The sequence below is a fragment of the Panulirus ornatus genome, chromosome 64 (genome assembly GCF_036320965.1).
Source record: "Panulirus ornatus isolate Po-2019 chromosome 64, ASM3632096v1, whole genome shotgun sequence".
NCBI classification, from domain to species: Eukaryota; Metazoa; Arthropoda; class Malacostraca; order Decapoda; family Palinuridae; genus Panulirus; species Panulirus ornatus.
The window spans coordinates 26,165,455-26,187,347 of NC_092287.1; the positions used below are offsets into that span (position 1 = coordinate 26,165,455).

The window sequence follows — 21,893 nt, forward strand, 5'->3', positions numbered from 1 at the left end:
TTTGAGGGTATTACAGTAATTGGTCTTAAAAGAAAGGGGTAATGAGAGATCTTAGGATAACAATAGATCTTATCAGAGGGTAATAATAGATGTTACCATTTAGGGTGATGATATATTCTATTTCAGGGTAATAATAGATCTTATCTAAGGGTAACAGTAGCTCTTGTCAAAGGGTAACAGAATCTTATCTGGGTGTTGATAGATTTCATCTGAGGTTAACAATAGATCTTAGGGTAAAAATAGATTTTATCTGAGGGTAACAGTAGATCTTAGGGTAAAAATAGATTTCATTTGAGGTTAACAATAGATCTTAAGGTAAAAATAGATTTTATCTGAGGGTAACAGTAGATCTTAGGGTAAAAATAGATTTTATCTGAGGTTAACAATAGATCCTAGGGTAAAAATATATTTTACCTGAGGTTAACAATAGATCCTAGGGTAAAAATAAATTTTATCTGAGGGTAACGATAGATTTTAAGGGTAATGGTAAGATCTTGGTTTAGGGAAACGATAAGATTTGATGGTAATATTAGATCTCCTTGTGAGAGTAATGATGAATATAATTTTAAAGGTGACAAATTTTTGATTAGCATCACCTCGGCGTATGACCTTTACTGTTGACTCGTCATATAACTCGAAATAATGAATAATTCTGATCGATATCTTCCCAAGTATTTAGGGAAGATTGGTGTGTGTGTGTGTGTGTGTGTGGTGAAGGGGGGTGGGAGGAGGCAATATCAATAGTCTTTTTAAAACAGTTTGTTTTGCATAAATTTGCATGAACGTATAACTTACTGTTGTCACGTTAGATACATTGTATGGGTTTTCACAGAAGCTCTTGTAACGTAAAAAGGATCATGAGTTGAATGCGCCTCACGGTGGCCAGGAACCACGGGAGTCCACGACGTTTCCCATCAAGTGCATGTGTGTGTGTGTGTGTGTGTGTGTGTCGGAGCTTGAGGGCACGTGTTATGGTCCGAGTTTGTGGCCTTCCCATACGGGTGCTGTGGTCTTAGCTTTCGCTTTGCTCTTAGTTACGGATGCTATGGTCTTAGCTTTTGTTTGGGCCATAAATACAGATGTTAGCATCTTAACTTTTATGTTTTTGGCCATAGATACACACATATGATTATCTTAGCTTTTGTTTTGAACTTAAATAACGTGTTATGATCTTCGCGAGTCAGATATGATCTTAGCTTTTTTTGTTGTTGACCACAGATACAGGTTTTATTATGGTCTTAGCTTTTGTTTTGGCCTTAGGTGCACGTGTTGTGGTATTTGCAGTCATTTTAGCTTTAGCTGCTGGTGTTATGCTCTTGGAACATGCTTTTGTTATGGCATCAGATGCCTTGGAGGTTGCCTGAAGGCAGCGTCTCCCTTATTTTCTTTTTGTCTTTTTTTCTAGGAATTTCATCCTTCCCAAAGCGTATCGGTCAAGACGAAACACATCATTTCTGCCCCCCCCCCCCCCCCCCCGATTGGTCAAATCAAGATCCATACTCAGCAATGAGGATAGTTGTGTATAATAAAATATCGAGCCTTGTTAAGTAGCTATGATTGATTTTTATATATTAATTATCACATTTCTGATAAATTTCTTAATTGGAAATATTTTTTTATTGATGTTCATATGCTTAAAAACAGCTGGTGTGTTTGTTTACGTTAGGAGCGCATGGAGCCGGCCGCCTGGTGATATTTAGAGTTTCAAAATGAGTTTTATGTTTCTTGCTCCTCTGTGGACACGCTTGTCCGGTGAATTTCCTATAGCGAATTTGAGACATCAACGCCGCCTGTGGAGCCATAGTGGTGATTTATATAGCAGCAAGAAAACATTGAGGAGGAAAGTGGTGATTTATATAGCAGCAAGAAAACATTGAGGAGGAAAGTGTCTGTGTTGACAGTAGAACTGGGTATGACAGAAGCTCTGATTCTTATATGCATATATGTGGGTGTGTGTGACGAGGCGCCCTCAGAAAAATGACAGTCTTTTGGAATATTGGTGCAAGAACATGACGCAGTTAAGTGCTAGTGTGTGACGCCGCCTTAAGTCTTCCCTGGTCTGGTGCAGCAGGAGTCATGTTAACGGTGGTCGTGTGCCCGCCTGCCCGCCCTCGTTCAAAAGACAGTTAAGGTGAGTTCAAAGCCCGGGCGGTGAGGGCACCATACTCAGGGTCGTACCGTCGTCCTCAAAGAGTCGTACTGTCGGGCTTAAGGGTCGTGCCGTTGTGCTCTAGGCACTGCACTGTCGTGTTCAAGTGTCAGTGCCGTCTTGCTCAGGGGGTCATACCGTCGTGCTTAGTTTAATTACATTCCTGGTTGAAATTTTGTATCTTACATTATATTTTTTAAATGGGATTTAAGAAGTTATTAGTAAGTAGTAGTAATTTTTTTACAGGATTTATTTAATGTGTTGCATGTGATAACTATGTGTTGGCTGATATATGTATATATATATATATATATATATATATATATATATATATATATATATATATGTATATGTATATTACAAATATGATTGTTAATTGCATGAATATAAAGAAATATGTGGTGATAGATTAAAAACAGTTTACACGTTAATGATTATTGTATAGTCAATATTCGTCGATGTTTTGAAAGGGAGAGAATTTATGTACATATCACAGGATATGATTCTGTATGGCATGCGGCTGGCTGATAGCTTAGTCGGTTGACAGCACCGACCAGCCTGCCAACAGTGGTGTCAGTTGGCTGGCACATATGTGGATTACGTATATCTGCCGCTGGTACAGATTTGTCGACAGTGATGAGTATACTGTGTATGCTGTATTACCGGAAACCCATAGCTCGTGCGTAGTGTGAGGTATACCCTGTATTATGTAACGTGAGGTTGCTGGATGTAGGATACAGTAACCAGTATAAAAACGTGTACTGTGTGTGGTATGTAATGTAAGGGAGCTGGGCGTAGGATACAGTGTGAATGTAGTGATAAATATACTCTTATTATGTAATATGAGGGACCTAGGTGCAATATACAGTAACAAGCATACTCTGAATTGTGCACTACAGTGTGGTTTACACTAGTAAGATTTCCTGTAATATAAGCGACTTCTCGTATCAGGAGTGCTGCTCTTTCTCTCCCTAAGCTTCAGCAAATTATGCCTTGGCTAGACTAGATGTGTTCACCCTAAGTGCAGTATGCATATCTCCTTAATTTAGTTTACCATTTGTCTTCACACCTATTTTCATTTTTTTTCGTCGTTTATAATTTTATAAGTTTATTCATTTAATGTCTTGGTGTTACTGGATGAGGATCTTTGTCCACGAATGTCATATGTCACGAAAGAAGGACGGTAATACACTTCTGTCATGTCAGGCGTGGCAAGGTGTCCGTGTGGGGCAGGGGGCGGGCGGGATTGTTAAATTTTTCCCCGACCTACTGTGTGGTGACCTCAAGCCACCCTTGTTCGACTGTCTTTCTTTATTAAGGAGTACGAAGGAAGAATGAAACAGCCACAGGCCACTGGGTCATATCCTGTCGTGTATGGGAATGTTGTGGATCATTATGGAGGGGAAGGTTATTTCCACGGGGTTTAATGTCTTGATGTTAACCCCCAGCCACCCCTGGTGATAACATCTAGAGATTGATGAGAATTGATTCCCCCTTCCAAGCACCGCGGTTGAGCTGTTAGGTAAAGATGGCACAGCCCCTTGATCTGACCCTCATGAGTTAAGGTTATTTACGCCATCACACTCAGTCAGTCATACCGTCTGTCTTAAGTTCAGACATTAATACAATATTTATCGCAGGTTTATGCATGGGAAGGCTTTACTAGACTGCAGTTACAAATTGATGGTAATTCACAGGTTATGTGACTGATATCGACTTTATGTATATACAGTATGTGTGTGTGTACTTTATTTTGAATAGATGATATTATATAACTCCATTATACCTTAATTGTATTACTGATGGAACAAAATATGTTTCTCTTTGCATAACTAATTAACGATTTTTTCCCTCTCCAGTTCCATTCTGTTTCGACTATACTCACTCGGATATGATTTCCCGGTATGTGTAGTGTTGTGAGGTGCGAGTCATGTCCTTAAGGGTTGATAGTGTGTGTGTGTGTGTGTGTGTGTGTGTGTGTGTGTCATTGCCAAAGCCACACTTGTGGGGTTTGTGTGGTGGGGTTAGTGTGGGCAGGACTTCGAGTTTTTCCCCGGGGTGTGGATTTTTTATTTCAGAGGTGGGTTTATTAGTGTTTTTTTTTTTTTTTGTCTGGTATTTTTTTTTTTCAGTGGTGTATTTATTAGTGTATTTTTTGTTTCTTCAGTGGTGGTTATATTAGTGGAGTTTTCTCTACGGTGGTAGATTTATTTGTAGTTTTTTTTTCTCCAGTGGCATTATTAGCGTTGTGCGATACACGGGTTGGCAGAGCCGGGTGTGGCTGTTTTGGTATGATATGGGCTAGCGTGCTGTGCGGCGCTGCACCTTACAGTACCCACCTGCGCAGTGGATGATTGCTTCCCGAAGATAATAGTTGCACCAGTCAAATACAGTCATGCGAAGTCTCTCGATCTTGACGTCCATCCCACACACATCCTGTGTACACTCCCTCCACTGTCCCACGCACTTCTAGTATAACACACTTATCGCAGTGTCCCACACACTTCTAGTATAACACAGTTCTAGTATCCCACACACTCCCTCCATGATCCCACGCATGTAATTGTTTATAGTCGTGTTCGCAGGCTATAAAGGAAATCGTCCTTTATCAAAGATAAGTTTTTACGTCAACCAGATGGTGCACAGAGGACTACTGTCCTCCGGGAAGCTGGAGACGGAACGTCAGGCCCAGGTGGAGACCTGCCCGAGAGACTGACCCGTGACAGCATGTGGCAGGGCTTTGTAAAAATGGTGTTGGTGCCGAGAGCATAAGGCGTCGTTATCTGTGACTTGTCTGCTATGGTAAGTCGGGAAACGTGAGGGTGAGCGAGCTTGGGGGAAAGAAAATTAACTCGTTGTGTCAGGAGGTCGTATGGTGGTTGGAGTGCCCTACTCCACACCAAGTTCTGTTTAGATTGTCACCTAGTTCGGTGATGAAGTGAAAAATGAAGCGCTTAACTCATGGTGAGTAGTGTAGTGAGTGTATAACACTCATGATGAATGTTGTGTTCATATTCAGGGTGGTCTCCGCTGTGAGGCTTCATCCTGCCTCGAACGTAACACAAGTCGTTAAAACTGCTGACTCTCGCCGTTCCCTTATCTATCACTAATGTCCTGGGCTAAGGTTTATATTACACACACTCCCACCACTGTCCTACACACACACACACACACACACACACACACACACACTCCACCATCCCCGACGCTCCCTCCACTCCGGTGGACTCCTTTGTAGTCACTTCACTACCTGATGTACTCCCTCCATCATCCGACTCAGACAGTCCCTCTACCGTCGGAGAGACGTCCCGTGTAGCGTTGTGCTACACAGCTGTTGTGTTGGCCACTGTTGGAGCGGGTGTCGCCTGCCTCGTCCCTCCTCACACGACAGTGGGTATTCCACTTGGAGGAACCACCGCTGCCGACGCACAGTCGATCGTGACTGTGTTGAACACTGTGGGCTCACTCACCCATAGTCACGTAGGTTAAGTTAGGTTATAGGTATTGTTAAAGTTAAGGTTACCATGTCTGACAATCTCCAGGTCTCCCAAGCGTTCCTACACCCCCTGCATCAGGCTGGTAGACTCCCTAGATAAGCCCCGGGTCTCCCCGGCCCTCCTACACCCCCTGCATGAGGCTGGTAGACTCCCCCTGGAAGGGACGTACCCCAGTACATGTTGTGGCATTGGTTGATCTGAGGCAGTTGTTGTCTTCTCTACAGATGGACGGCGGTGGAGGGTTCGTGCGCGCGGGCCTGCTGGGTTTGACCCAGGGCGTCTCCCTCCACGACCCCCTGCGTCTCCACCACGCCCTACACACGCAGGTATGTTACCGGCACACCTTCCCCGCGCCCTCCCGCCCCTTCAGGCAGTTCCTGTGTTGTTAATAACCCTCACTCCCACGGTCAACGTGTCATTTTGTGTTCCTCATGTGTGAAATGTGTTGTAGGTTATTGCCGCTGGCCTGTGTGTGTGTGTGTTGCAGGGTCAGGTGGCAACACGACAAGTGTTGATGTTAGTGTAACGTGTAGTGTTGTCGTTGTTGACAGGCGTCGGAGAGCGTGAAGGACGGCACGACGACCACCTCCCTCCTGCGACCCCTCACCGACTACCCCCACTTGCCCCTCCTCCCCTTCACAGCCCCTCCTTTCCTTCACCCGCACCTAGACCCGCGCCTCCCGTTCTCGCCCTCTGCCTTCCACCCCCTCCATTCCCATGCCCACGAGGCCCACGCCCGCGCCCATGAGGCCCACGCAAAGCTACCGCCGCCGCCGACGGTCAGCCTCTCCGGGTCGGCCTTCTCCCCGCTGCCGGCCAAGACAGCCAAGATGGAGGAGGGCGGCGGCTGCTCCTCTACCTCAGCCATCCCCAGCTCCTCCTCGGGGCTATTCTCCCCAGCCCTCCTCGCCTCCCTAGACCCCCGCACCGCCTTCCTAACCGGCGGCGGAGGCGGCGGCGGGGGTGGCGGCGGCGGCGGCGGTATCGGCATCCTAGAGGACCGGCGGGACTCGCCGTCCCCGCGCGGGTCACACGGATCCCGGGAGTCCCCGGGACACGCCAGAGACACCGACACTCCCAACTCCAACAGTGACGAACCTAAAGGTGAGTGAAACCCCCCTAGTGAGTCCCCACCACCCCCAACTCCAACACTTTCTATGGTGACCCTAAGTTCCCCCACCATATTATGACAGGTTCCTCTTGACCCCCTAGGGCCGCCGCCTTTACCTCCTCCTTGCGTTTACGCAGTAGCCAAGCCCCTGAGTACCTCTACCAGTGTCCAGGACGGTGAGGATAACGCGCCACTACCAAGCGTTGAAAGACGTGATTGGCGTTGCTTGGGTCTGTCAGCAGCGGCGGCGGTGGTGGTGTGTGGCGGGCGCCGCCGCCGCTGTGATGGTGGAGGAGGGGGCGGCCGCCTCTCACAATGACCCGGGTTCCCCCGACTGTCCATCTCGTCGGCCCCTGCTACAATAGCGTGTCCGTTCCTGATCGGATCGGGAGTCAGATTTAATCAAATCTGGACGGGAATATGTGGCCTGGGGCTGACGGGAGCTCCTGGGAAGGGGAACCCTACCCCCGGCAGGGCCTGAGGCCTGGACGTCCGTCCACCGCTTCAGTTAACGCTGCCCAGGAGGGAACTCACTTCCCTTATCACTGGGGTGATGCATGATGTGATTACTAGTGATTACCCCGCTCATTAACAGTCTCACCTGCGTCGTGATGCTCAAGAGAAGCCTGTCCCTCAAGTGCCGACTCCGGAGGTGGGGCGGGCGGCTCTTCAGACTACCTTCCTACGGCAGTGTCCACGAGGGAGCGATGGCAGACAGTCGTCGGAGGAAGAGGCGTCCGCTTGTTGACTTGCGGTGGCGAGTTATGGTGGAGGAGGATGTATGTTTCGTAGTGTGTCGCTGTGCCCTGGGGCTGGGCGATGGTGACGCACGTCTCGATCACCAGGACATCTTAATTTGGGCAACAAGTCATGGCTATTGATCCGGGTGACAGCCATTGGCCTGGTGTTCGGCCGGGTTCCCCTCCGGCTAACCATGAGTGTTGCAGTGGGGGGAGGAGGTTGCAGGAGTGTAACTGGGCGTTTCATTAAGACAGTGTGGTCAAGGGGCGACTGGGAAGGGGAGGGGAGGGGAGAGGGGAACGAAAGAGGGAGACGGGGAGAGAGGAGAGGGGGACGACGGTGGGACAAAAGTGTAAATGTAGGAATGGGGCTCAGGTGGCGGGAGCCTCCGCCCGTCCTGCCTGGATTATGCCGCTGATGTATGGGCGAGGGGGGAGGGACGGGAGGAGGAGGAGGAGGAGGAGCCACCATGAGACCAAAGCCTCACCTGAAATGGGGGGGGGGGGAGGAGGCAGAACGCCAGACTTCTGAAAGGGGATGCCGTGGATATTGGCGTCAGGAGGCGGAGTTGTGTTTTTCTTTGGGGGGAGGAAAAGAATTCTTGCCCATTCTCTCGCTTGAGAGAGAGAGAGAGAGAGAGAGAGAGAGAGAGAGAGAGAGAGAGAGAGAGAGAGTTAGGGAGAGGGGAGAGAGCCACGTTATCATGTGAACTACGACCCCCGAAAGTGGTGGTGCTGGGGAGAGAGAGAGGGAGAGCGTGTGTGTATGTAGCCAGACTTGTTGGGAAGGGGATTCCGACTCTCGCTGGTGTGTGTGTGTGTGGAGTCCAGGTCTTCTGGCACTGTGAAAGGGTTGCATTCATGCCGTTCCATGTCCTGGAAAAAGGGTCTGTCTGCCACTGAGGACTTGGATTGGACGGAGAGCAAGAGAGTTGGAGAACGACAGACGCCGAAGACATTCGGGGTTTGCTAGACGTATCGGGAACGTCAGGTTAACCTCAACCATAACTTCTGTTCCTGTGGATCTCTTGAGGGATTACGAGGCGTTGGCCTCACCTTCTCCCTTCTGTGGACCTGACCACAGACAGATTCCTCAGCACCTTAAGTAAAGAGCGTTTAGTATCGGCACCAGCTGTACGAGAGATGGCGTCAGCTCAGCACCAGCTGTGCGACATGTGATGTCAGTTTTAACACCAGCTGTATAGCACGACAGGTGACACCAGTCCAGCACCACCTGCACCCCATCGCCGCCCCCTGGTGCTCCCCACGAGTACCACTGATTCTCCCCACCAGTACCTCTGGTTCTTCCCACCAGTATCTCTGGTTCTCCCCACCAGCACCCCAGGTTCTCACAACCAGTACCCCAGGTTCTCCCCGCCAGTACCCCAGGTTCTCCCCGCCAGTACCCCAGGTTCTCCCCGCCAGTACCCGCTGGTTCTCCCCACCAGTACCCCCTGGTTCACCCCACCATCGCCCCCTAGTTCTCTACCCGGGGAGCAGGTCAGGCCGCCACCTTGTGTGTGTGCTGAACCTCATCTTGTCAGGTGTGGGGCCGTGAATAGCGGCCCCACAAGGGCGCCAGCGAATATTAATATTGCTCCATTGGAATGGAACACATCCGCAGAGATCTTTTGTCGCAGTACGCTTTAATATTCTGCCATCTTGATCCGTCGTGTGTCTGTGTGCAGAGGATGGGGTAGTGTATGCGTGTAGATGTTTGTGTGCAAGGGTGTGGTTCTGTATGTGTGTGTGTGTGTGTGTGTGTGTGTGTGTGGTTAGTGTTCCTGTTTTTCTGATCACCTGTTCGTGAATTGCTGTAGGTGCAGTAAGAGGAGGGGGTTCTCCTGCACTCGTGAGGCCTCTTCCTCTTGAATGTCCTATTTCTGCCATTTTACATTTATGTTTACAGTTCTATACTCTGTTTCATCACGAGGGTAATTCCTTCCATCCACAACTCAAACTTTGTATAGATTTCTTCGTCAATTATTGAAAAAGAATAGTTTCTCGGTGAAGTTCGTGTTATGGCTTCTGGTTTGTCTTTCTCTGCGTCTTTCAAAGTGCAGTTCACCGTCGACATAGGCATGGTTGTGATCAAGTCTCTCCTACTGCTAGAAGGGTGTGGGTCCATACTGGTATACTGCTGGAGGTGTGGGTGTGGCCTGGTATGCTGCTGGAGGTGTGGGTATGGCCTGGACTACTCCTGTAGCTGTAGGTACTGCTAGAGAAGTGGGTGCGGTCTGTGCTACTGCCGGAGACGTGGGGGTACCCCTGAAGGAAGCGACCAAAGCCCAAGTCTTGCTGGTTTGCCTCTCATACAGTTCCCCACCCCTCTCCTCCCAAGACTCGGCCCTTTCTGTCCCACGCTCCTGGACCTCAGGAGTGGTCCGGACCTCAGCCATTGCGGTCACAGGTGAATAAGTGACCAAACTCCTTGTTGGCTGTGGTCACTTGATAGGGCGCGTAGAAGGCCCGGCCTGCCTGCTTGCCGGCGGAGGTGGGAGGATGATGACCAGTCCTTCCTCCCTCGTCACTCAGGCCTACCGTCACCCCCTCACTGCCCAGGAGGGAAGACTATCTTTCCAGGCACTTGAAGCGTCTTTAGTAAATGATGGAGACCAGTAGTGGAAGACCCTCCCCCAGGAGGTTTACATGGTCAAGGGATCCGTTACTGTTACGTTCTGAAAGGCGCCGGGAAGAGAAGTGTTCTTTGTTCAGTGAGCCAGTCACGCGGGTTATTACGTACTCGGAACAAATGCTTGTAAGATCGGCCTCGCTCAAACGCTGCTTGACGCTGAAGTTTCAGTTTTTTATTGAATGATGCGGAAGAGAATGATATCCGGGTCAGGTAACGCACAGTGGGTGTGTTGGCGGGATGCGGGAAGGACAGATAACAGATGATAAGATTGCCTTGTGACAGTGACCATCTGGTGGTACAGTGACCTGTTGGTGGTACAGTGACCATCTGGTGGTACAGTGACCTCTCGTTGGTACAGTGACCATCTGGTGGTACAGCGACCTCTCGTTGGTACAGTGACCATCTGGTGGTACAGCGACCTCTCGTTGGTACAGTGACCATCTGGTGGTACAGTGACCTGTTGGTGGTACAGTGACCTCTCGTTGGTACAGTGACCTGTTGGTGGTACAGTGACCTGTTGGTGGTACAGTGACCTGTTGGTGGTACAGTGACCTCTCGTTGGTACAGTGACCATCTGGTGGTACAGTGACCTGTTGGTGGTACAGTGACCTCTCGTTGGTACAGTGACCATCTGGTGGTACAGTGACCTCTCGTTGGTACAGTGACCATCTGGTGGTACAGCGACCTCTCGTTGGTACAGTGACCATCTGGTGGTACAGTGACCATCTGGTGGTACAGTGACCTGTTGGTGGTACAGTGACCTCTCGTTGGTACAGTGACCATCTGGTGGTACAGTGACCATCTGGTGGTACAGTGACCTCTCGTTGGTACAGTGACCATCTGGTGGTACAGTGACCTGTTGGTGGTACAGTGACCTGTTGGTGGTACAGTGACCTGTTGGTGGTACAGTGACCTGTTGGTGGTACAGTGACCTGTTGGTGGTACAGTGACCTGTTGGTGGTACAGTGACCTGTTGGTGGTACAGTGACCTCTTGGTGGTACAGTGACCATCTGGTGGTACAGCGACCTCTCGTTGGTACAGTGACCATCTGGTGGTACAGTGACCTCTCGTTGGTACAGTGACCATCTGATGGTACAGCGACTTCTCGTTGGTACAGTGACCTGTTGGTGGTACAGTGACCTGTTGGTGGTTCAGTGACCTCATGGTTGTACAGTGACCTGTTGGTGGTACAGTGACCTGGTGGTGGTACGGGCGTCTGTGGTGTAGTGGTTAGCTTGGCTGACCACGGGTCTCTCCCGTTCGACTCCTGGGCGCGAGCGGCAGACGGCCCACAGCCAGTCCTAGTAGTTCATCCTCCTCTAGGGGCCAGTCGCTGTGTGGTCACCTGGCAGACGTAAACCAGTTCCCAGGGCAGAATTCAGATAAGAATGTGTCATCCGTCGTGTCATGTGTCGGGTGGTGTGTCGGAGGGCCTCTATAGGGGTCGTGCCAGAGGGCCGAGTATGAGGTCATCGTATGCCATCGTCTTCTGCCAGCTCAGGGGTCGTACCGTCGTGCTGAAGGGTCGTACCGTCATGCTCAGGGGATCGTACCGTCAGACAGGTGTCATGTGTCTGCTGACCACCTGCTGGCATGCAGAAGGTAAGGGGAGAACGACCCGGGGCACTCAGCTGCCGTCGAGTCGTTAAAAACACTAGGAATGTGGTCGTCTTCAGCGAAGCCGTCGCTCGGGAGACGACCGGAGCGGACCGACACACACACACACACACACACACACACACACACACACACTTTCGTAATGACGCGGGAGGACGGAGAGAGAGAGAGGGAGGGAGGGAGGGGTTTGTGTGGTGTTGGGACCCCCTCCCCACCACCGACCCCCTTGAAAGTAAGATATTCATCATTAAGAAGAAGACGGCAGGCGGGAGTAACGAGGGGCGGGCCCCGCTGCTGCCGCCGCCGCCGCCGGTGCCGCAGCCGCCGCCGCCTGGGCCGCAGTTCTTTGATTAAACCTTTCCCAGCCAGGCATCAAAAGGGCTCACCCCCCCCCCCCCCTTCCGTCGTCACACACGCCTCGCTCTATTGACAATGCTAATCCTGGGGTGGGGGGGGGGGTCGTAGGGGGCCGGCCGTGGGTGGGGTGGGTGGGGGGTTGGTCGCTTTCTTCTTCACCTGCTCCGTCCATGTGTCTTTACGTCTTGTCTTCTCGTCTCGGTGTCAGGTCTCGTCTCGGGCCCGCCCGGTGCCGCTAGCCCATCCAACCGGGAGTGTGGCACTGGTGTGTGTGTGTGTGTGTGTGTGTGTGTGTGTGTCCCTTGTGGTACCCAGCATCCTATTATGTCTTGTATCACCCTGCTCTGCCCCCAGCACCCTGTCATGTCCCCTACCACCCCTCCAGCATCCAGCCATCCTTCCCACAACCCTGCCATGCCCCCCGCAAGCCCTGCCAAACCCCCACAGCCCCACCATGCCCCCCACAACCCTGCCATTCCCCCCCCCCCCTCAAACCCTGCCATTCCCTCCACAACCCTGCCATACCCCCACAACTCTGACGTGCCCCTACAACCGTGCCATATCTCCTACATTCCTACCATGTCCCCAGCACCAAGCCATACCCCCTACGTCCCTGCCATGCCCCCAGCACCATGCCATACCACCCACAACCCTGCCATGCCACCCACAACCCTGCGATACCCCCACAACCCTGCCATACTCCCCACAACCCTGCGATACCCCCCACAACCCTGCCATGCCCCCACAGCCCTGCCATACCCCCACAACCCTGCCATGCCCCCACAACCCTGCCATGCCCCCACAACCCTGCCGTGTCCCCAGCCCCCCCAGGCTAATGAGAGATGACGGGCCAATTCCCTGGGGGATTTCACTCGATCCCGGGCAAATTGAGGCAACGCGCGGGTTTTACAAATTTAGAGCGAGTTACCGGGGATTATGATGTAGGGGGGGGGGGTCCCCTGACCTACCTCCTTCCCTCCCATACCACTCCCCTCCCTCCCCCTTCATTTACTACCCTCCACCCTCTCCTCTACACACATCTCGCTTTCCCTCCTTACCTCTGCCATCCCCCACCCTTCTTCCTTCTCTTCCCGTCTCTTTTCCTCTGTCCCTTCCATCCGTCTTTTATTCTCTCTCTCCCCTGCCTTCCTTATCCTTTCCCTCGCATGTTTTCCCGCCTCATCCTATCCATCTTTCCTCCTCCCCCCACCTCTGTCCCCGCTTCTCCCCCCCCCCACCTCCCTCCCCTCCCTTCGCTTCAACCTGCCTCCTCCACGTCCCCCCCACCCCACCTCTCCCATTTGTTTGTGTACACACGGTAATTGCAACGTTAACCAGACGTTCTGTACACGTGTGACACATTTCAAACTTCATTTTGTGCAACACAAATTTTGTGACCTACGTTGGTGTCAACATCACGTACCATCATGTAACTATACATCATGTATTTCATGTATCCTAGACCCCCCTCCCTCCCTCCCCCCCTGGCGGGAGAGGGGTAGACCCCCTTTGGGTCTCTGGGACCCCCCACTCGGGCCCACCTTATCACCCTCCTATGTCCATGTACTGTACCCACTGTACTACGCTCTATACTGGCATCCACCTACCACTAGTTATGTGCCCTTCACCCACACTCCCAGTGAAATGCTTTGTCTTGTTTAACTAGTTAAGGTTTCCTCCATGTCTTCTTCTTCATTCTCTGCTTATCCCGTCCTTCCCTTATACTCACTTGTCTTCATCGTCTCATTAAGTATCAGGGCCCTGCAAGGAAATGAGATGAGTTGGGTGAGATGGATCAGGCTGGTGATTGATGGGTGGCCAGCTGGGGAGGTGGTCCAGGTGATCAGACGTGGCAGGTGCTGAGTGGTCAACTGGGGAGGTAGTTCAGATGATCAGACGTGGCAGGTGGTGAGTGTTCAGCTGGGGAGGTGGTCCAGATGATCAGACGGGGCGGGTGGGGAGTGGTCAGCTGGGGAGATGGTTCGTATTGTGAGACGTGTGGCACGTGAGTCAGGTGGCTGCGCAGCCCAGATGGTGTATGTGTGGTGGTGATGGGAGCGGCGGGGGAGTTATGCCAGCGGGTGAGGGTTGTCACGGGGGAGGCGACACGAGGGTACGAGGCCGCTGGGCGGGGCACCGTGGGTAAGGGGTGAGGTGGGTTGGGAGTGGCCATAGCAGGAGTGGCGTTTTGAGTTCCGCCGGGCATCTCAGTGCCAGGGCGGACGAAAGGAAGAGGAGGTGGGTGGGTGGGAGGGAAGCACCGGGCAGAGGACGGGTTGATGACGGAGGGTCAGGGAGGGAGGGAGGGAGGGTCCAAGAGGGTAGGGAGAAGTGTGAAGGGTCTAATAGGGGAGGGGAGGATGGGTTGGTTACTGCCTTATGCCCATTTTCCCCCCTGGGGTGATTTATGACCTAGTTGACGCTGCTCTGACCGAATACTGAGTAATCCCCAGAGAGTGGCGAAGCCCTTGCTGGGTCCCTGGGCCGTGGTGATGCCCCTGGTGGGCCTACAGACCGTGGCGACGCCCCTGGTGAGTACCCAGACCGTGGCGACGGTCCTGGTGAGTACTCAGACCCTGGCGACGGTCCTGGTGGGTCCCCAGACCCCTGGTGTATGCTCCGGGAGAGAGTGTGGTGTGTTACCTCCGCGTTAGGCTGGGTGCTGGGGGGGGCTGGCGCGCAGCACCTCCTTCCCCAGGAGGCGGGGATAATAACATGAGGGAGATTTGTGTATTCTGGCGACCTCCCGGCAGCGTGTTGCGCTAATGATCCTGTATATATCCCCCTGCCTCCCTCTCTCCCTCCCTCCCATGCCAGCAATCTGCCCCCGTCACCCACTGACTGGCTCAGACTCCCTCACCCCCCACCGTCACCCACTGACTGGCTCAGACTTCCCCCAGCCCCACCGTCACCCACTGACTGGCTCAGACTTCCCCCAGCCCCGTCACCCACTGACTGGCTGACTCCTCCTAGGCATCCTCACATTCTGAGTTGACTCTGCGAATGGTATTGCTTCTCCCCTTCACTCCACCTAACTACACCTTCCCCTACACCCAGCCGGCACCTACCACTCCCCTTCTATCCACACCTTCACCTGTCGCAGAGGCCTCCTGCACCCCAGTAGGTGCCACACCAAACCCAGCCTATCGCCCATCACCTCATTCACTCCCCATCGCCCGGGGTGTAACACACCACCCCCAGCTGATCATTGCACACCACAGCAGCCGATAAAACCCTTCACTCCTACCGAAATGTATTAAACAATTGTAGGATTAACTGTAGAATTTGCTTCAGGATCTGCGTAAAAATACCCGTTGGTAATCGAAGTGATGTGAAGGTTAGGGCGCGTGGGGCCTCGCCATACTTAATATATGAAGGGGAAAAATCGATGTTGTTGTTAGTGATTCAGAGGGCGCGGGGTCAAGCTGTTGTCTTAATGATGTAGCGGGGCTGAGCGCGCGCGCGAGCACGGCGGCCGGGGCCAGGCGGCGCGCTCATTGGCTGTTAATGACCGACCAACCCGCCCGCCAGCCCGCCCTGATGCTGGCCATCCTGCGAAAAATGCTTCGTACCGTCAAGACTTTACAGTAAATGCTTCATGTTGACGACATTCTCCAGCGGAGGTACTTGACAGCGACGCCTTTTCTCAGCGAGCGAAGGCACCGGGAACACTTTATTACTAAGCGCTCAACACCCTAGCCCTCAGCTGTTTTCAGTCGAGGGTTTGAATTGGAAGTGGTCGTTTGGTGAAGGAGGTTTTGAGTGATAAAGGTTTATCGTCCTCTTGAACACGACGGTTCGCGACCTTAGAGTACGACGGAACGACCCTTGATCATGGCGGTACGACAGATGCGCACGACGGTACGATCCTCGAGCACGACGGTACGACCCTTGAGCTCGAAGGTACGAACCTGTCATGTCTTCGTACACCCGCGGGTCGCAGAGTCGTGCACAAGGGTCATGATGAGACATGTGTCAGACTCGTGCGCTCGAACTCAGAGGGAAGTGTGAGCGGAGTGGGGGGGGGGGTAAGGTGCGATTTAGACAAGACTTGAAATGTCACTTACAACCCCACGTGTATGTATGTATAGCTAGACCATAGATATTGTAAAATTAAAAGAGTGAATATTAATGCGCAATGATACGTTGAGTATAGACATCTTGAATCACCAACATAGTGAAATACATTAATCTGAGTGTAGGACAAGGGGTATTGTATTTGTAGTACGAGCTTGTAGGATTCAGACGTTGATGTGGACCGTACTGTATTATCCCGAGTATGGCTGCAGGATTCTGAATACGTCCCAAATTACGGGAATAGTACATAGCATGCTGGGTTCATCTAGTTCTAGAAGATGGCATTCTAGATAGCATTAGTGTGCCCCACTTCCCCCTGTTCTAGTAGCCCCACTTCCCCTTATTCTAGTAGTTTAATCTAGCAACAACCTCAGCAGTACAAGAATATTCGCCTGTGGCTCACAGGCGTAGGAGAGCGACTTGATGGCGGTCGTACCGATAGAAATCCCTCATAACGTGCTACAGTTACGGACGCTGGAAGCTGTGTGGATGGGTGAGGTTACGGTAGCTTCCTTCACCTTCTCCCTCCTGCTGGGGGGGACTCGTGCTGCTTACGTTTAAGCTACATCGAGGAGGGGGGGGGGGGCGTTGTGGGATCAGTGCCTCCCTCGGCAGGTGCCCCCTTGCTCCAGCCCGGTCCCTGCTTCATTGTGGCTCCTCGGGCCGTCTCCTCCGCGCGCTAGTCCGCCCAGGATTTGAAGGCAATAAAAGTAAGCTTCCGTAGAAGTCGATCTATTTAATTTTGTTAGCGCGTCGGTCTTAACCAGCCCGGGTTAGACGTACGACGTACACGTGCGGCGGGTGCCAACTGTGCTGGTTGTCCGCTGGCCCCGCGGGGTCTGGCGGAGGTCGTTCAACTGGAGTGTGTGGGGTTAGGTGGGTTGTGGGGGTTGGTTCAGAACGGTGGGCTGGGGCAGAGGTCTGGGTGTCGGGGTCGTTCATCGGGGGTGGTTGTGGGGTAGAGTTCTAGGGTTTCGTACATTAGCATCTCTCTGAATTGTCGAATGAGGAGAGAGAGAGAGAGAGAGAGAGAGAGAGAGAGAGAGAGAGAGAGAGAGAGAGAGAGAGGCCTGTTTGTGCCATTGTTCTAGTAGCTCCCGCTGTGTGGTGGGTAGGGTCGGGGGGGGGGGGGGAAGGCCAGGCGAGGGAAGGTGCGGGAATTGAAGTTGTGTAGATGATCTTGGGTCCAGGTACAGGGAGTCCAGATGTCTTGAGTCTACTGAGAACGTAGAGGCGACGATAGCTGGAGGATTTAATGATGGTACTGACATATTCGTTCCAGCTTAGCTTATTGTTTAGAGTGACACTAAGCGTTTTGGTGGACTGGACAACCTGGAGGGGACTGGGGCCTAGCGAGACAGTAGGGGGTGGGACGGGGTTAGAAGCTTGGTGGACTGGACAACCTGGAGGGGACTGGGGCCTAGCGAGACAGTAGGGGGGTGGGACGGGGTTAGAAGCTTGGTGGACTGGACAACCTAGGGGGGACTGGGGCCTAGCGAGACAGTAGGGGGTGGGACAGGGTTAGAAGCTTGGTGGACTGGACAACCTGGAGGGGACTGGGGCTCATATCCGTTCCCTGTGGGACGCCACAGGTGTGTTGTGTGCGTCAGACCCTGACGCAAGTGCTGAAGGAACGGTCTGTCGTCACGGCTGTCATCATAGTCAGTCACAGCTTGACACGGACAGTACCTCCTGGTGACTGATGACACGGACAGTACGCACCACCTGGTGACTGATGACACGGACGGTACCTCCTGGTGATGACTGCTGGACACGGACGGTACCTCCTGGTGATGACTGCTGGACACGGACGGTACCTCCTGGTGATGACTGCTGGACACGGACGGTACCTCCTGGTGATGACTGCTGGACACGGACGGTACCTCCTGGTGATGACTGCTGGACACGGACGGTACCTCCTGGTGATGACTGCTGGACACGGACGGTACCTCTTGGTGATGACTGGCTGGACACGGACGGCTCGCCTCCTGGTGGCGGCTAAGACGATGTGTCACGCTCGCTCGCCCTGGCGTCTATCTATCTAACCCCGGAGCCAAAAGTCATCACTTAATTCGGTTAGCCAATCCTCCCGAGTCATGCATTTTTAACGTGCATTGAATGAGTGTATAACGAGAGGCTTTTACAGCCTGTGCACGGGTCAGAGGGACATGATGCGGTGGGTTTGCAGGCAGCCAAGGCTGACGCGGAGCTCGGAATGTCATGACTGGAGCCCCACGCTAATCTCTGGGATTAGACACGACGCATGAAGACTAGAGAGAGTGATGTATTCCTCGGGGAGGAGGACGAGGAGGAGGAGGAGGAGGAGGGAGGAGGAGGGTTACACGGATCGGCGAGATTATTCATGCTAGATTCCGAGAAGTGGTTTATATGCAGGGTGAGGCGACCAGGCTGGTTCTATTAAGGTGCAGAGGTCGTGTTCTGCTTTGGGTCAGGTAAGTACTCATCATGATGCTCGCGGGGTATGGTCAGGTCAAGTGTATAGGTGACCCGCGTTGGTCAGGTCAAGTGGCCGACTCTGACCTCGGTGATAATGTTGCTGATTTTGCTGCCATATGTATTTTTTTTCCATGGAAATGTTACATCGGCCGAAAATTGCCTTTGAACTCATACATAGTACGTTCAAGGCCGGCCCAAGATAATGTTATAATAAGGATGATAATAATCAATGATAAATTTTGTAAGAAGAAAATGGAATTGGAACGTAGCTGGATTATGACGAGGTCGGATCATCTGATTACTGAAGAAATCTCATAATTTGTAACGTTTTTACTTTACTGAAATTTGCTTCGTAACATTTTGAATTCAAAGTATCATACTTTTGAAAGTTGGTAAGTATTAATGAATCACTTTTAGAAAAATTCGGACAATTTTCTCTTTACAAACTCCTACGCCGATAATAACGATGATTATTAAGAAGAATGATAGTAATGATAATGACGATAAGTGCAGCCAAAGGCCTGAAATGATAACCAGAGGAAATGCACAAACTGTTGTTGAATGGGCTTCGAAGAGAGAGAGAGAGAGAGAGAGAGAGAGAGAGAGAGAGAGAGAGAGAGAGAGAGAGAGAGAGAGAGAGAGAGTCTTTACCGTGGTGCCACACGCTATTAATTCCTGATGACTTTGAGGGTGGTTGGGATGGGGTTAGATTTTCTCGTAGCTCGGGATTGGACTCACGCAGTCGTAGCACGGAGCTGCAACCCAGGGGACGGGGGATCAAGGATGGCAGGAGATGAAGGTCGCGTGAGGTGTGTGTGTGTGTGTTGCAACGGCTCCTTCCCCGTACTGTCTGAATGAGGTGCAGGTGATTGACCCAGTTCGTTCAGGTCATCTGATTAGGTTGTGTAGGGAGGGGCTTCAGGATGACCTTGCATGCCCCTTTTCCATCGCCCTTTTTCTAGTATTCCCCTTTTGGACTGCGGGCGTGGAGGAAGACCAAGGCGGGAGTGGCATGAGTGACTCGGGGTGGGTGCGAAAGTCGTGTAGATGTTCTTGTGGTCAGGTGCGGGGCGTCCAGAAGTGTCCCGAGTCTACTACGATCGCTGAGCATTTTGGGGGATGGTGCCGACGTGTTCCTCCAGGCTCGGTGGATCGTCCAGAGCGACACACAGGAGCTTGGTGGAACTTGAACGACTTGGAAGGGGGCCGCTGGGGCTGTGTGGGGTGGGGGACTGCTGGTGGTTCAGTGGCACCAGCTGTTGTTGGAGTACTCTGGAGGGCGATGCAGTCGGAGGCAGCAGCTTGTCGTTAGCGATGACGCGAATGGCGGAGTCGTCAGCGTACTCCCGCCGAGCGATGCCGCTGCTGTATCCGTCAGAACACCGTAGTAATGTAACAGGAGAAAACTCAGAGGGGGAGGGTCCCATCTCAGTGCCCTGTGGGACGCCGCAGGGAAGGTGGCACCCTCGGGAGGCGTACAGTCCTGACGCCCGCACTCTGCAGGAGAAGCTTGCAAAGTCATGTAATAGGACTTATCCACACGGCCTGGTGTTCGTGACTGCGCTGGTGACTTACCTTGAGCTTGAATAGCCTTCGAAAGCTTGGATGACGTCAATCAAGAGGAAAGCCACATGAATCTCGGCTGTGAGAGGTAAAGATATTAGGAGGCTGACAAGTTCTTTGAGGTTCGAGGAGGTCTTCGTGTCTCTAGACCGGCGAGGGGTCTCTGGTAGAAGTCCGGCCGTGTGTTTGGGGATGAGGATCGTGCAAGATGCTGGTGGTGGTCTCCGATGGTCTGTGATTACCCGTGGTTACTGACGTGGTTCATTGGTCAGTTAGAGTATTATTGGATGTATCAGGATGGCAATTGCTCTTGTTTACGTCCAGTTGGGTTTGTCATCGCGCCACAGGGAATGTCAGGTGTTGGCCTCCGGATCAACAAGACTTGTGGTCTTTCATAGAAATGCAGGAGACTAAGGAAATATTTATTTGGGGGAAGAAGGATTGATTCCATAAGAATTGCAAGCATTCCGATAAATTTTTTTGATGAATTTATTGCATTTATGTTGGGCCTTGTATTGAGGTGCGTTTGTATGTATGTGTTTATCCTGTCTCTCGTGCTGGACATACAGAAATACGTCATCTAATGGACGAATGTCTGAGTTTCTCTTTATGTTTCTTCGTGTCACAGGTAGAGGGGTCCAGAAGTGACCCTTAACTGAGTGGGCGTTGTAGTTACTTCCTGCTGTCGTCGTGGTTTGAAACCCTGATGAAAACTGACCTGACTGGCATCTCTCGACAGCCCGTTAATCTCTCTCTCTCTCTCTCTCTCTCTCTCTCTCTCTCTCTCTCTCTCTCTCTCTCTCTCTCTCTCTCTCTCTCTCTCTCTCTCTCCATCCACGATCATCCCACCCTAGCAGCCCCAGTTCCCATTATCTCCCCCCTTATCGCCGCCACCACCACCACCACATTCTGGCCCCCCCGTCTGTGTAAATCCCCTCACCACACCTTCCGACCCCTCGCTCGACATATGCCATCGGAGATCAGGTTCGGGGTGGGAGGGAGGGGGAGCCAAGGACACCATCACGGGGTTTGAGACAAGAATTGTCAACTCCTTGCCGGGTTGAGGTAGGGAGGTGGGGGATTAAGGACACACAGTTATGGGTTAGAGACAAGACCGATGTCCTTCTAACTGGGTAAAGGGCCTGTATCCATCATCTTGGGTTATGGGGGGGACTTGGGACACCAAGTTTACGGGGTTAGAGACAAGACCCGTAAGCTCCCTGTTGGGTAAGGGGTAACAAAGGATACTGGATCACGGGGTTAGAGACAAGAAACGTAACCCGTGTGTTAGGTTAAGGGGGTTAAGGGCACCCAGTCGTGGGGTTAAGGACGAGAACTGTAATCTTGCTAGGTTATAGGGATGACAGGACTAAGAGTGATGGATTACGGGGTTAGAAACTAGACCTGTAACCTCCTTACAGGGGTAGACGAACCTGCCCCCTTCCGCCCGCAGCGCCCTCTCTCCTAGCGGAAAGTGTGTTTACAATCAACGCTGTAAACCTGACTACACCCTTGAGCACGACGCTGCGGCTTCTGAACACGACGCTCCGACCCTTAAGCACGTCGGTACGACCCTTGTGCACGACTGTACGACCCTTGAGCACGCCGCTACGACCCTCGAGCACGGCGTTACGACTGTTTTTTAAGCACGATGCTACGACCCTTGGATATGACGACCTCGTCTTGGCC

The 21,893-nt window shown here is 52.1% G+C and overlaps 1 protein-coding gene across 4 annotated transcripts in view; it reads left to right on the forward strand.

Annotated features, from left to right (window-relative positions):
- LOC139746107 (uncharacterized) overlaps window positions 1–21,893 on the forward strand; it is a 131,595-nt gene that overhangs the window by 17,642 nt on the left and 92,060 nt on the right. For 3 of the 4 annotated variants that reach the window (XM_071656946.1, XM_071656944.1, XM_071656947.1), the window contains exons 2-3: window positions 5,871–5,972; window positions 6,198–6,750. In XM_071656946.1, coding sequence (XP_071513047.1) covers window positions 5,871–5,972; window positions 6,198–6,750 — 655 coding nt within the window. Of the gene's footprint in view, window positions 1–1,677; window positions 2,132–5,870; window positions 5,973–6,197; window positions 6,751–21,893 lie in introns of those variants that run through there. The other variant, XM_071656945.1, reaches the window with a different exon arrangement.